The 13,816-nt window shown below is 46.0% G+C and overlaps 1 protein-coding gene across 2 annotated transcripts; it reads left to right on the plus strand.

Moving 5' to 3' along the window:
- Window positions 1-4,096: 4,096 nt before the first annotated feature.
- Asb8 (ankyrin repeat and SOCS box containing 8) lies at window positions 4,097-11,917 on the plus strand. 2 transcript variants are annotated; one of them, XM_055627233.1, is made up of 4 exons: window positions 4,097-4,165; window positions 6,460-6,623; window positions 8,188-8,292; window positions 10,074-11,917. In XM_055627233.1, the coding sequence occupies exons 2-4, from the start codon at window positions 6,495-6,497 to the stop codon at window positions 10,704-10,706; spliced, it is 867 nt and encodes a 288-aa protein (XP_055483208.1). In that variant the 5' UTR covers window positions 4,097-4,165; window positions 6,460-6,494; the 3' UTR covers window positions 10,707-11,917. The 2 variants fall into 2 exon arrangements, with proteins under 2 accessions (XP_055483208.1, XP_055483207.1); XM_055627232.1 differs by having other exon boundaries at window positions 4,099-4,165; window positions 6,464-6,623.
- The last annotated feature ends 1,899 nt before the right edge of the window (window positions 11,918-13,816 follow it).

Here is a 13,816-nt window from a genome sequence, read left to right on the forward strand (position 1 = left end):
GATGAACGCAGTCCTAGCACTGGAGGTTTCATTCAGTGGTAAGAGATGTCTAGTTGGGGGTTTGCTTTCTTCTAGAACCCAGGACTACCAGCCTAGGGTTGGCATGACACATCAATCATTAATAAATCAAATGCCCTTCGGGCTTGCCCACAGCCTGATCTTATGGAGGCATTTTCTCAGTTGAGTTTTCCTCCTCTCAGATGACTCTAGTTTATATCAAGTTGACATAAAACTAGCCAGCACACCTACTATGTGAGGAGACTTTGCTACACAGAAGGAATAAATATGGGAAATATGTCTCATCCTTAATAGGGCCAAAAGGACAAAGCACTTGGCAATTCCTCTAAACAAACACAAGCTAATATGAAGACGGCATAGTAGTAGCCCATAATGCTTTATGTGGCATATAAAACTGGTCTTCACAAACATGGCCTAGGTTTTGTGAACTTCACCCTTGGACTAGGTGTTCTCTGGTCTCGTTGTATGGGCCAGTAAACTGAGGCTCAGATATGGAATGCAACTTGCTCAGAACTGGAATGTTGTTTCCTACTGTGCTGATATGGTGTTATATTATCTCTAAATGTGAAGAACTACATTAGCACTCAGGAGGCAGAGGCAGGCATATCTCTGTGAGTTCAAGGCCAGCCTGGTCTACAAAACAAGTTCCAGGACAGCTAGAGCTACACAGAGAAAGCCTGTCTCAAAAAAACAAAAAAACAAAACAAACAAACAAACAAAAAAAAAACATTAAGTGACAACCCTAAATATTAAATAAGTTCAGAGAAAGGTAAAATATACGATTGTGTTAGGAGAGATTTTTCCCAACCAGCTAGATAGTGAGTGGGTCCTAATTTTTCATTCTATCTTGTTAATTTTGACCCGAACTTCTCTCCCCATGTTTAAGAGTATCTCCTATTCCTTTGGCTTCTGTTCTTTTGGTGATAAGAGCACCTAAGAATGGTCCCTCCTCACACTTTAGTCACCTTCCTCTAGGCAGGATGTGGGGAAAATTGCCATCAACATTAGATGTGTGTCCCTGAGGAAGGAGGTCTGAGGCAGGAGCATATTTGATGAGTTTGGCCAGAGCCCAGAAAGCTGTTGTGAAAGGCGCTCTGTTACCACTCAGAAGCTTACAAGGCAGAATTCCTCTCCTCCAGCTTCCTGTCTCTCCAAAGGATCTGCTTCAAACCACAAAAATACGTGAAGCTGGTAAGAGAAGAGACGGCTTCAGTCCCGAAAGGAATCGTGCACGTGGCTTAAAAGGCAAGACATGAGATCTGAAAGCTGCTTCACTCCTGTGGCCTCCGCTCAGTCTAGACACTAATCCATGTTGACTGCTGCTAGCAGCAGTGGGTACAACCGTAGCAGCATTATCAAGTTTCCAGCTCAAGTTTATGCCCAGCTCTGAAAATAGAAACACTAGTGAGACTGTCTGCCAATTAACACCATTTACTGGGCCCTTCTTGAGGGCAGAGTTGGAATTAACATAGGGAAAAATGACCTAAAAGTCTTATGGGAAACACAGCATGCAAAAAAAAAAAAAAAAACAAAAAAAACAAAAAAAACAAAAAAACAAAAACAAAAACAAAAAACAAAAAACAAAACAAAACAAAAAAACCTCATGAATTTCTTCTATTCAAACTACTAAGGACAGAAAAAAACTATGTACAGTGAGAGCATAGAGATATGGAATGCATAAGCCATGGGGTGTGATCAAAATGCGACTTCGCTCTTTTGGCTTTTAGCATCTTTTAGAATGTTTTGCCTAGGAGCTGGGGTTAAGTTATCTTCCTTGGTTCTTGAATGGAAAAATCAGGCAGACCTTTACTTTTTGGCTCATTCTCTGACAACTGACACTCTTTTACAGAGCAGTTCTTTGAAATTAAAATAAAAAAGGACAGCCTAGATTTCATACTTAGAACGTTTCCAGTCCAAAATGTTAGTTGGATTCTCAAATCTTGATTCTAGGGTATTAATCACTCCAAGACTGCTCTCTCCTTCCCCCAGGTAGGGTCTGTGTTGGTGGCTGCCAGCCGTCAGCTTTCTCCTAGACTCACTACATCTCTCCTCCCACACTCCCAAGCTCCCGTCCCCATCAGCTGGCTGCCTTTCCATCTGCTTGTGTATGAGTGGGAGGAGGCAGAATGCCTGAGTCCAGAGGGCTGCTCTTCGGAAGGTCAACACTTTATCTGACTGATGGTAAAACTGATATTTTCCCCCCTAAAGGAGGCCTTTATCTGTTCTTTGGAGGTTCCATCATCAGGGCCCTCTTAACTAAATGCATTTCTGTTGTCTGTCTCTAACTTCAGCCCATCTGGTGCCTTCATGCCTCCAGACTGCCCTTCATTCGGTAGGCAACTGTGTTGTTGGTCTTTTTATGTGGTCCACCTTTGGGCCCAAGGAAATACTGACAATTTCCTATTCTGTAGCTGCAGCTCTCATTCACTGACAGGCCAAAATGTGAATTTACTTCTTTACAACAACAGTGAACACCTTTCAAACTCTCTGGTGCCAAAGAACCTTGTTTGCTTGAGGGGAAAGGAATATTTGGGTGGAAGGACAGACTGGACTCAATCGCAGAAATTTTTCCCTAGGAAGATCTTCCCAGGTCCCCTTCCTGTAACTCTTGGTTTCATTTTGGAGAACTGTGCTTCAACACTAACTTTGGATGCAGAACCTTTGTTGCCATGATTGTCCTTAACAGCAATTGACAATGATCCCATTTGTCTTCCGATTCCTTAATCGAAAGGAACCACACTTCATCCCTGCCCCCAGAAAGGCTGAGCTGAAAAGAATACGTGCTCAGTAAATGTTCCGTGAACAGGCAAATCTAAAACTTATGTGCTGTGATGACAAAGTCTCCAAGGCACTTCAAAATAACCCATATGGGTAGTCTATTTTATCACTTATTAGTAAAATGCAGTCATTCATACATTTATATTAGTTGTCTTGTCAGGAAAAAAAAAAATCCCCCAATGCAGCAGGGATTACAAACATTTTTGAGTAGTTTGTCTAAAACAAAAAAGAAAAGCAACAACAACCTAAATCTTGAAAAAAGAGATCTTAAATGTGATGAAATGTCAATGTTTTACAAATAGGTGATGATTATAAAGATTTCATGCTGCTATTCTTTCTAGTTTTTCTGTATGTTTGAATGTTTTTATGACAAAAGTAATATTAAAATAAAAAACTGAGAATCGTTGTTGTCCTTATCTTTCTTTAGAAAGGAGACACCAGAAGAAGCAAAAATGGAACAGACACTGTAGGCTTTGCGATTTTATAATGACATCTCACAGGTTCTGTTTTGTGGTTCAGAAGCATCGAATTTGGGCAACGGAAGACAGCGCTTTGGAAGCAAGACTTTTTGCTTTGAAGCTTAGTAAAATCAAAATGTCTAGAAATAGGATATTTAAGTATCTTTACGGTCAACATTCGAGAAAGTCAGCACTCAGAGAAACAGAGTGAAGTAATAAATCAGCCTCAAAGCCAATGCCCTAGGCTTGCACTCTTCATACTGTGCTGCGCGGTGCAACGCCATTGCCTCAAGAGCAGTCAGGGCCCACACCTACAGACAGCGGTGGAGTACTCTGTCTTGATGGATCCTTTGGCCCTATCCTTTCTGCAGTGTAGAGGTGGAAACGTGCTTTTGTTGTGCCGTGAGTGAATTCTCAGAGAGATGAGCGACTGAAATAAACCGGGCTTCATCCATCAGATCAAAATTAGAGAGGCAGTCACCAGCCACTCGCTGTTTCACTTATGTGAAGCTTGCACTCCACGTGGAAACGGACGGTGCTGAGCAGAGAATGCTATTTTCGGATGCAGACACTGGTGGGACACAGCCTTACAGACTAGGCTTGAAAGCCGGGAGTCGTGGGTTTCTTTTCCAACAGTAGACCAGGATGCCAGGCCCAAGGCTGGGGGCGAACTAGCGACTGCGCCCACACCCATTCCTTAGAGGCAGAGACAGGAGAAAGCAACCGACTCCCTAGGAAAGTTGAAGTATCCTGACTGCGCAGGCGCACTCCGCTCCTTCACATTGGCCAGCGCGCAGGCGCCCACGCAACTCGGCGGCCTTTCGCCGTAAACCTGGGCCTGCCGCAGGCCGCTTCTGCTTCCGGGTCACGCCTTGACAGCGGCTTCCCGGACCGGTCTGCCCGGCGGCTCGGTGAGTGCGACCGACCGTGGGTGCGGGACGGAGTGAAGCCAGGTCGCCCGGCCCGGAGCTCCGCAGCCAGTTAACGCCCCTGAGCCGCCTGCCCGGCTCTTTGCGGGGGGCGGGGGCGGGGGCTGGTCGGTGTCCGCGCCTCTGGGGGTGCAGGCTGAGGCGCCCGGGACTCGCCCGAATTGCTGCGAGCTCCAGGGAGCCCCTGCCGCAAGGGACTCAGCAGTTCTGGCATTTCGTGCCCTCGGCCCCGCCCCTCGGCTCGGCCAAGCCCGGCGGCGGCCGCGAGCCTCCCGCAGCCCATATGGTGGGGTTGGGAGCCAGGCCGAGGGTGCCCGCGGGGGCGAGGCTCAGGCCTGCCCAGAGCAGAAGCTGTTGGGTCTGTTGAGTGTCTTTCTGCATTGCTATAAAAAGGAAAAATAAAAAAAAATAAATAAAAATGGTGCTTTCTCTACATTCCATAGGGAAAGAAAACAAAGGTGGGGGGGGGGGCCCAGCTGAGGCTCAGACCTCAGGGTTGCTGCCGGCGGGGCCGCAGGACAGGGAAGCAGATCCTCACTCAAAGTCACACCCTTTTCACCTGGAGCTTCGGGGCAGTTCTTAGCCTGGAATCCAGGAACGCGCGTAAAATGAGTGCAGGGTTTAGTTTCTCTGCTTAACCGTGTACCAGAAGCTTAACACGACCATGCCAGTGCGGTCCTTCCCCTTTAGACAACCTGGGTTTTGTCCACACTGTTGTCAGGATCCAGACTCAAAATAAACCTTTGTGCTCCCCACCAGCTTTTGTTTCCTTTGCTACAAAGTGTAGGGTACACATCTTTGTCTCTGAGGATCTGATGAGAATGTGTTCTTTTCTTTTGAGTGCTAGGAACTGAAAAAAGGATTTGTCGAATTCTGCCAAGCCTTACCTTCAGCCTTGTATACCTTTGAGACAGATATAAATGGCTACTGATTCACAAAAAACAGACAAACTAGTAGAGTTTATACTATATTATCTAGTGCTAAAGGGATACCTCATCACAAAAGCAAATATGTATTACAAAATTACCAAAACTTTTTCAGATTTATGCCCTTTGTAGTTGTTTATGTAATTACAAAAAAAAGTAATAGGTTCCAAAGTGAAAGCTTTTTGCTTCTGTGTCACACCTTGATGGCAGCTTTCCTCACCCAGAAGTTTGGTGAGTGTGAGGCCAAGTCAAGTACTGGGTTAACAAGTGTCTGTTGAGGCCGATCATGTACCAAGCACTGCTTTAAAACCCTCCCATTACCCTTGTTCTTGGGGTAGAGGTTGATGTTTTAACAAAAACGCAGACTGCGAAGCGAACACATCAAGGAGCTGGGGCTGCTTGTTACACTTTTTTTCTCCAGTTTCTGATCAGTGCTTTTTTTTCATAATAAACATCACCTTGTCAGCTGTCATTTTCAGATGTGCCACTTAACTACATCTATGTAGTTAAAACTTTATCATAGTTGAATCGAAGTATGTTGACTTATTTTCTCCTCTCATCCTAGAATTCTTTCATAAAGCGGTTTCAACACATTTGTACAACTCTATTTCTCAGGCATGTTGACTAGCCAATTATTGAAATGTTTTTTATTTTAAATTGCTTATTTCCTATACCTGAAAGCATATTTTATTGGTATGAACTTTTAAAAATTTATGTTGATTCCAGAGTAGTTATACGCTCACTTTCTTCCGTAATTTAGAATGTTACCTTATTTCTTGTTTTTCTCTGTCAAATATTTGAAAATATCCGCAGGCGACTTATCATCAGGATAGGTTTGTCTCCTGGCCCCACGGGTACCAAGCATCTTCATACTCTGTCAAACAACCGACATTTGTCAAATGTCTACATTGTGTGTGATGTGTTGGTTAGCTTTACTGAGCAGAGGAGTTAGAAGACAGAGAAACAGTGATGTGTGCACAAGTGTGTTGGAAGGGGTTACTGAGGAGGAGAGGAGTGTGTGGTACCATCTTTAGCCTTCCAGAACTCTTCCTCCTTGCCAGCCTTGTGGACCATGTGGTCCTCCAGGAGGATCTTAGAACCAGACTTCTTAGGGAGATCTTGGTCTCATCACATCAGAGAGTAGAACACAGGCCCAGAGTATCCGGGTTTACTTAACATCCTAGCAGCTGCTCTAATCTAGTCCCTTACTATTGCAGGAGGCACCACTGGTTAGTCACGGATCTCCTTGAAGTCTGTTTTTAGATTGGGAAGCCCTCAGAAAATGCTTAATAACCCTACCGAGCGGTGTACTCAGTGGTATTGCGTATGCCTAACACTTGTTTGTTTCAGGCAGTTTGGAGCATGTGAACATCCTCTGAGCCTTGATGAGTTCCAGCATGTGGTATATTATGCAGACCATTCAGAGCAAATACTCCCTCTCAGAACGCCTGATCCGAACAATCGCTGCCATCCGCTCCTTCCCACATGACAACGTGGAGGACCTCATCAGAGGGGTGAGTAGGCTAGTCCTGACAGCAGACCTCTGAGGGAGGTGGGGGATCCCTGCTAAACCCTGGCCGGTCTTCACGGGGCACCCTTGATTTCACACGTGCTCTGTGTGTCAGTGTTTACAGTCTGATCATTACGGTACATTCCCCAACTTTTGCTTCACCTGCTTTCCCCTTTCACTTTCTGTCCCTGATGTTTTTCTTCATAAAATATATTCTAGATGACACTACTCTTATGGTTGTTGTTTTGTTTTGCAAAGTCTGTCTGATCTGCTGCATGCACACATGTGAAAGCCATGTAGCCCAGAGTCCTTTGTACATGTTTTACTAAGGGTAGCAGGAGACAAAGGGGGGGGGGGGTCAGTTTTTAAATCCTTGGAGGTTTCCTTCAAACCTGGGTTATGGTGATTACATGGAGAGATTTCACTTTTCTGCTTGGTTACAATGGCTACCGGCCTGATTTTTTTTTTTTTTTTTTTTTTTTTAAGAAAGGAAACCCTTTCTCTGACCTGTGAGCACTGCTATCAGTAGTTCTGTTACATGACTCATACCCTAGAACATTTTGGTACTTTTCCCCCTCTAAAGAGAGGTACAGAATCATGTTTTGGAAAGTGTAACCACGTAGTTACTCCACACTTCATGGTTTAAAATGACTGTTGGCCAGGGTTCTGGAACTGCTGCAGGGCTGCGTGCCTGCAGCAGGAAGGTGCCGAGTGCTGCTTCTCAGCAAAGTAGGGTCAGAAGACTGGGCAGGAGGGCCTTGGTCGTGTTCCGATTCCAGCCCTGCTGCCGTCACACAGGCTTTGATGTGAATGTCATACTTTGAACCTTCCCCATCAGACTAGGAGCAATGCTGAGACTTGGGCTGCCTTGAAGAGTTTATGAACAGACATTAAGATGGCCTTACAGTTAGTGGTGGTCATTTGTTGAACTGCAAAAAGAGCCTGATAGTTCTGGCCTCAGTCTGAGAGACTCATTTTCTCCTGACTTGCAGCTGGTCTGGCTTTTCTTCTTTGGGTTGTTTGGTTTTTGTTTTGTTTTGTTGTTTGTTTTTGAGACAGGATTTCTCACTTTATAGCTTTGGCTGTTCTGGAACTTACTCTGTAGAGCAGGCTGGCCTCGAACACACAGAGATCCACTTGCCTCTACTTCTCTAGTACTGGGATTAAAGGCATACACCACCACCGCCTGGCTTCCTTCAGCTTTTTAAGGTCACGTCCTCAGGGGTGTCCAGGTGGCCATTTTGGCAGGCTGTGTTGTAGAGAAACTTAATAGCTTAATCTGGGTAACTGTGCACCACAGGGATGCCTGGTGCCTGAGGAAGTGGTGATCCTCCACGTGGGTGCTGGGAATTGAATCCTGGTCCTTCTCAAGAGCCAGTGCTCTTAACCACCAAGCCACCTCTCCGCCCCTGGTCTTGGGAGCTGGCTTCCTTTCTTCCTCTTCGGTATTCCCTTGGTGTGAGTACTGGAACTCATTCCTAGGAGTAATAGGTACTTGTGCTTCAGTGTATTCAGGGTTAGGAGCCCGTTGTCCATCTGTCACGTCTGTCTTCTGAACCCTCCTGCAGGGAGCGGACGTGAATTGCACGCACGGCACCCTGAAGCCCCTGCACTGTGCCTGCATGGTGTCTGACGCTGACTGTGTGGAGTTACTCCTGGAGAAGGGAGCGGAGGTGAGTGACGGCTTCAGTGCTTCCACACTCGTGAGTTGGGAAGGCTTGACCTTCGAGTGCTCTTAAATATCCCTTTGCGCCTTACAGCTTACTTTGTAACTCATGGTGACGTTGGCATATATGCTACCAAAGCAAGGTGTAAATGTGAAGCCATGAAATAACTCTAAGGATAGTACCTTTCCCTTTCCCCCCTGTTCATGTAAGCTGAACATGGCTCCGGGAGGAATTTTATTTCTTTCCTTCCCTGCCCACCTCCTGGGGGTTGTTCATATTTCCGCTGACTACTCCTCTGCTGATTATCTAGTTACCCTAAGCACAGAGGCTTTCCACTCTGATTAATTCTAAGCCCTGTGAGATACTTGTAAACATGAGATTCTGCAGATTTTCATCATGAGGCCATCCTGTCCTTTGGATCCGGCCACTTGTGCCCCTCTTTTGCCCACTAGTTATTTTTAGTATAGCTTGGTCTATCTTCCTTGTAATGTATCTTAAGAGAAAAATCAAAGATTAAGTTTTAAAAGTAGACTCTTGGCTTTGGCCTGAAGTAACAATGTAAAGAATGATTATTAAAGGGATAGATTTTGAGCCAGGCCTGATGGGAAGTAGTGCTGTGTGATCCCAGCCCTGGGAGGAGTGAGTCCGACTGTGAGTGGAGGCAGCTGGAGCCCATTACAAGACTGTCCAAAGCTGCCCACCTATCCCCCAAACGACTCTGGAACCAGATTTCATCTCCAGCACAAGTGCTTCCAATTGTGTGATCTTGAACAGATTCCTTAAACCCTTCGTTTGTCTCCATTTCCCCATCTATAAAAAGGGAATGTAACAAGATTGAAAGTGTGGGATTGCCAGGTTGTGGCCGTTGCTAAGTAAGTACTTGGCAGATTAATCCAGTAGCTTTGTTAGGGAGCGGTCGTGAAGGTGGAACCTGCTGAGCTGCTGGCTTGAATCAGACAGGCTTCCAGCCAGTGTGCAGGCAGTCCCACACACATTGGACAGTAAGCCGAAGATTCAGATTCCACCATAACATCTCCACACGGCCATGATGTTCTCTGCTTAGCACTAGCTAGTCTATAATTTTTGGATTATAAATGTATTTGTAATGTAAATGTCCCTGAAGTGAGAAACTGGTTATACCCTGAGTGATTAATACCGGTGACAAAAATGAAAGTGAGACTTAGCAAAACAAACGGCTAACTCCGTTAAATGGTTTGGTTTGGCTCTGTCGTGTGTATGTTAAGATGACCTTAATGACAGAGTCAGTGAAGCAACTGCCATTTCAGTACCACAAGTGTGTGATCGTCCTGCTACATGGGTTCATCTGAGTTCTCCGTAGGGTTAAAAGAACACCACAGCTAAAAGGACAGGGTTTTGACTTCATTATGTTTCTCTCTGGTTCCCATTAATCACAGGATATGGAAAGTGTCAGGGTGAAATAATCAGAATCTCCTAGAGCAGTATTGAAGACCTGGACTTCATCTTCCCCTCCTCACTCGCTGCTCTGTGGCAGAGGAGCCAATGAGTAGAGAAGTAGACACTGAGTCCCACCAGCCCCTTGGTGGTGGCCATTTGCAGACAGTTCAGCCCCTTAGTGGTGGCCATTTGCAGACAGTTCCTGTGTGTTCCCGTCTTTCCATCTTGACCACCGAGACTTCGGGGAAATTGTACATTACCTTATTGTTGAGAGCACTGCTTGGCAAAGGCAGTGGGGAAATCAGGCTAGTTCTTTGCCAGCCTCTTCCCAGTAAGCTGCCCACTGTTAAACAGGTCCTTCCTTTCTGCAGGTCAACGCCCTGGATGGCTACAATCGAACAGCGCTCCACTATGCAGCAGAGAAAGATGAGGCTTGTGTGGAGGTCCTGTTGGAATATGGGGCGAACCCCAATGCACTGGATGGCAACAGAGATACTCCACTTCACTGGGCAGCATTTAAGAACAATGCTGAGTGCGTGCGGGCTCTCCTGGAGAGTGGGGCCTCTGTCAATGCCCTGGATTACAACAACGACACGCCGCTCAGCTGGGCTGCCATGAAGGGAAATCTCGAGAGTGTCAGCATCCTTCTTGATTATGGTGCTGAGGTGAGAGTCATCAACTTAAAAGGCCAGACGCCCATCTCCCGCCTGGTGGGTCTGCTGGTTAGAGGACTTGGGACAGAGAAAGAAGACTCCTGCTTCGAGCTCCTCCACAGAGCTGTTGGACACTTTGAATTAAGGAAAAATGGTACCATGCCACGAGAAGTGACCAAAGACCAGCAGCTGTGTGAGAAACTGACTGTGTTGTGCTCAGCACCAGGGACTCTGAAAACCCTGGCCCGCTACGCTGTCCGCCGGAGCCTGGGTCTGCAGTACCTGCCTGATGCAGTGAAGGGCCTTCCGCTGCCCGCGTCTCTGAAGGAATACCTGTTGCTCTTACAGTAGCCTGCAGGGGACCTTCCTGCCGCCGTGCAGACAACTCAGGGTGAGGTTTTCTTTCAATACTGTCTCCTTGTGGAACACAGAAAAGAGCTTGTTCCTGTTGCGTGGTTTGTGGATTTTGAGGCAACACATCACAACAGTAATGTATGTACCACCTCCCCTCCCATACCTAGCAACCAAACCAAACCTAAAAAAAAAAAAAAAAAAAAAAAATTACCTCACTTCTGTTTGCTGTTTTATTGCTTAATTGCCTTTTTATATTCAACCCTGCAAAAGAAGTCTTCCCCTTAGGACACTAGTCAGCAATGTAACAAAACCTCCCTAGGAAGATGTAAAGTGCTCAGAGTACATGGTTTTCCTTGGGCCATGGTTTAGCATTGTGAAAGAGCTCCTTCTAAAAGCTTTGAGTTGATCTGAAGTTTAAGAAAAATCACAATTTCAATTAACAAGAATTATGTTCCAAGGATGAATGCTTGAACTTCAGATGGGGTGTAGACTCAGAACTGGGCATTCAGAAGGACCGGCCCTTTCTCCTCACCACAAGAAAGAACCGTCTTTGCCTTTTTCCATAGTCGTGCTGAAGGGCTAGTCCTCCAGCAATGTGATCTCACGGGGGTATCTTGCTGCTCCCACAAGAGGAGAGGTGGAATCGCAGCAGTCCCAGAACTGGCAGGCCATTCTTCTAGTTGTTCTTTCCATGAAAACTCCTTTGCACCAATGAGCCGAGCACATTTCCTGCACCGTAGATGAGGGTGTTTCTTAGCAAGGGAGGCTGGGCAGCGCTGCCTGCCCCGTGGAGCTTCATTCCCTAAGGGTTTGGAGATTTTTGCTTGTTTGTTTTGTTTTTTTTCCTACTCTCTTGGAACGTTTGCTTTTTATTGAGCTATAGAAAATGGTGGGGAAGTGGAGATGGGAACAGAATATAAAGGGCTTCTTTGGAATTGGCCCGCCCACCCTAAAAAGACCTGTTTTGGCGAACAATGTTCTTGCTTTTCGTGTTCTGAAACCAGATGAAGTTGATTTTGACCTTAAGTGATCTGTACGCAAGTTTGGAAAGCACTTTTTAAAAAGCTGGCTGAAACTACACTTGAGTGAATAGGACCTTCTCACGCAGCTAACTCAAAAAGTTTGCCTGCTTTTGTCCTTCGCTGTTGCTGGGGTTTGCCCATTTGAAAAAAAGAATAAATAAATAATTCTAAAAGCAAATTTGGCAACTTCCAGTTTCTACTTTTCTCTGCTTCCTCTTCTGCCCATTGCTAAGAGGTTGCTTGGCCCTTCATTGTGCCTTTCGATCTCCTCCCAGCAAGTGGTTCCAGGCATGGGTGGGCAGGAAAGCTAGGGCACAGTATTTAAAAAGCTCCCACTTTGCTCATTCATCCCCTTACCCAGATTTGAAATTCCTGCTTTTATTCTTAACTTCGGCTGCAGGTTGTAGCTCAGTGATAATAGTGGGTGACCACCAAAGACACAAAGAGGAGACTAGAGAGATGGCCGAGCTGTAGAAGACTGGGAGTCAGCTCCCCACACCCACATGGTGGCTCACAACCATCTGTAACTCCAAGGGGGATCTGATCTCTCCAGGCTCCTGCTTGCAAGTGGTCACTTAAACTCATGTAGGTAAACATGTTAATGTTTTAAAATAAATGTTTAAAAAGAAAAATGTTACAAATTAAGACTCTGAAGAATCTTTAAAAACACTAGGCCAAGATATCAGCCTTGTTTTGCTTGGGATTTCTTGAGGAAGGGCTGGGTTGATCTTAAAGGCTTCTACAGTGCAGCCAGGAATGAGATCCACTACTGTAGACAGAGGCTTTCAGCCTCGTAGTTATCAAAGGCCGTGCAGGGAAGTTAAATGCTAAAGCCCAAACTCTACTCACCAAGGCTGAATTGCTTCAGAATTAAACTAGGCATCAGCTTTTTTGTTTTTTGAGACAGGGTTTCCCTGTGTAGCCCTGGCTGTCGTAGAATGAACTCTGTAGACCAGGCTGGCCTGGAACTCACAGAGATCCACCTGCCTCTGTCTCACAAGTAACAAGTGCTGGGATTAAAGGTGTGTGCCACCACACCTGACTGAAAAACAAATTTTTTTTTTTAAACAAATTTTTTAAAGATCAGTTTGACTCCCAGTTCTGTTAGGCTCTAAAACCTAAGAGACATTGGTCACTCCAAGACACTGTCCTCATCTCTGAAGAGGGTTGTCAGCATGCCCCTCATAATGCTATTTTTGGGATTCAATGCTAACATGTAGAATGCCTAACAGCACTTGGTGCTTAATGTTAATTTCTCCGGCCTTTAAAGAATGCCGACGGGTGTTCAGCTGCCTTACCCGCAGACTTTGGCAGCAGCCTGTTTAGAACTGCTGTGAGGTAGAGTGTGGTTCTGCAGACAGCCAGGCGCCTGCTGCAGTACTGTGACTGTCTCCCTGCTTCAGCAGCAAGGAAGAAAGCTTTGTGGATTGGGAGGAACAGGCATATAGGGAACGTAGAGTCATGGTCTGCTGTGCGGAGGCTAATCCTAACTTCAGATCAAAAACAGGACACCCTCCTGTCAACGTGGGGTACAGTCTGGAGTCCCAACCCGAGGCTGCAGTCGACACTTGAGCAATGAAGACACAGCGTCTGTTGTAGAACAGAAGACAAACTTCAGCTGAGTCAGAGCGGACATCCTTCCAAACTGTGTTCTCCAACCAACGCGGCCTGGACAGTACAGAACCTGGTGTCTCTATTGTCCAGGCTTCCAAAATGTCCATGTCTTTCCCACAGACGCTTTGACAGACAGAGTCCGGCTTTCATCCAAGAAAGGGTTGAAAAGAATGCTGAGTTGAGTGGAGATTGTGAGACGGCTAGAAAAAAAAAAACAACTTTATGCTCGGAGACAGGCACGCCGTCTTGGCTGTAGATGATAGAGGGGCTAGCAGGAGATGGGGCCGAGGACCAGTACCCTGCATTCTGGGCATCCAAGAGATGCTAAAAAAACAAACCAAACAAAAACTCCAAGCCGAATTGCACAGCACACTTGCATGTGCTTTTCTCACAGGACTTCTGTCTGGGTTGGGACACAGGGCTGATGCCATTACACTCCCCTCGTGACGATAATAACAGAGCACCCCAAAG

The sequence above is a fragment of the Psammomys obesus genome, unplaced genomic scaffold, assembly GCF_907164565.1.
Source record: "Psammomys obesus unplaced genomic scaffold, mPsaObe1.curated_primary_1811, whole genome shotgun sequence".
Classification (NCBI taxonomy): Eukaryota; Metazoa; Chordata; class Mammalia; order Rodentia; family Muridae; genus Psammomys; species Psammomys obesus.

What these genes read in the sequence shown, in the direction of transcription:
- Asb8 (XM_055627233.1), top strand. Translation starts at nt 6,495, where the DNA reads ATGAGTTCCAGCATGTGGTATATTATGCAGACCATTCAGAGCAAATAC. An exon ending in TGGAGGACCTCATCAGAGGG is followed by an intron (nt 6,624 to 8,187) that starts GTGAGTAGGCTA and finishes ACCCTCCTGCAG; the next exon opens with GGAGCGGACGTGAATTGCAC. An exon ending in TCCTGGAGAAGGGAGCGGAG is followed by an intron (nt 8,293 to 10,073) that starts GTGAGTGACGGC and finishes TCCTTTCTGCAG; the next exon opens with GTCAACGCCCTGGATGGCTA.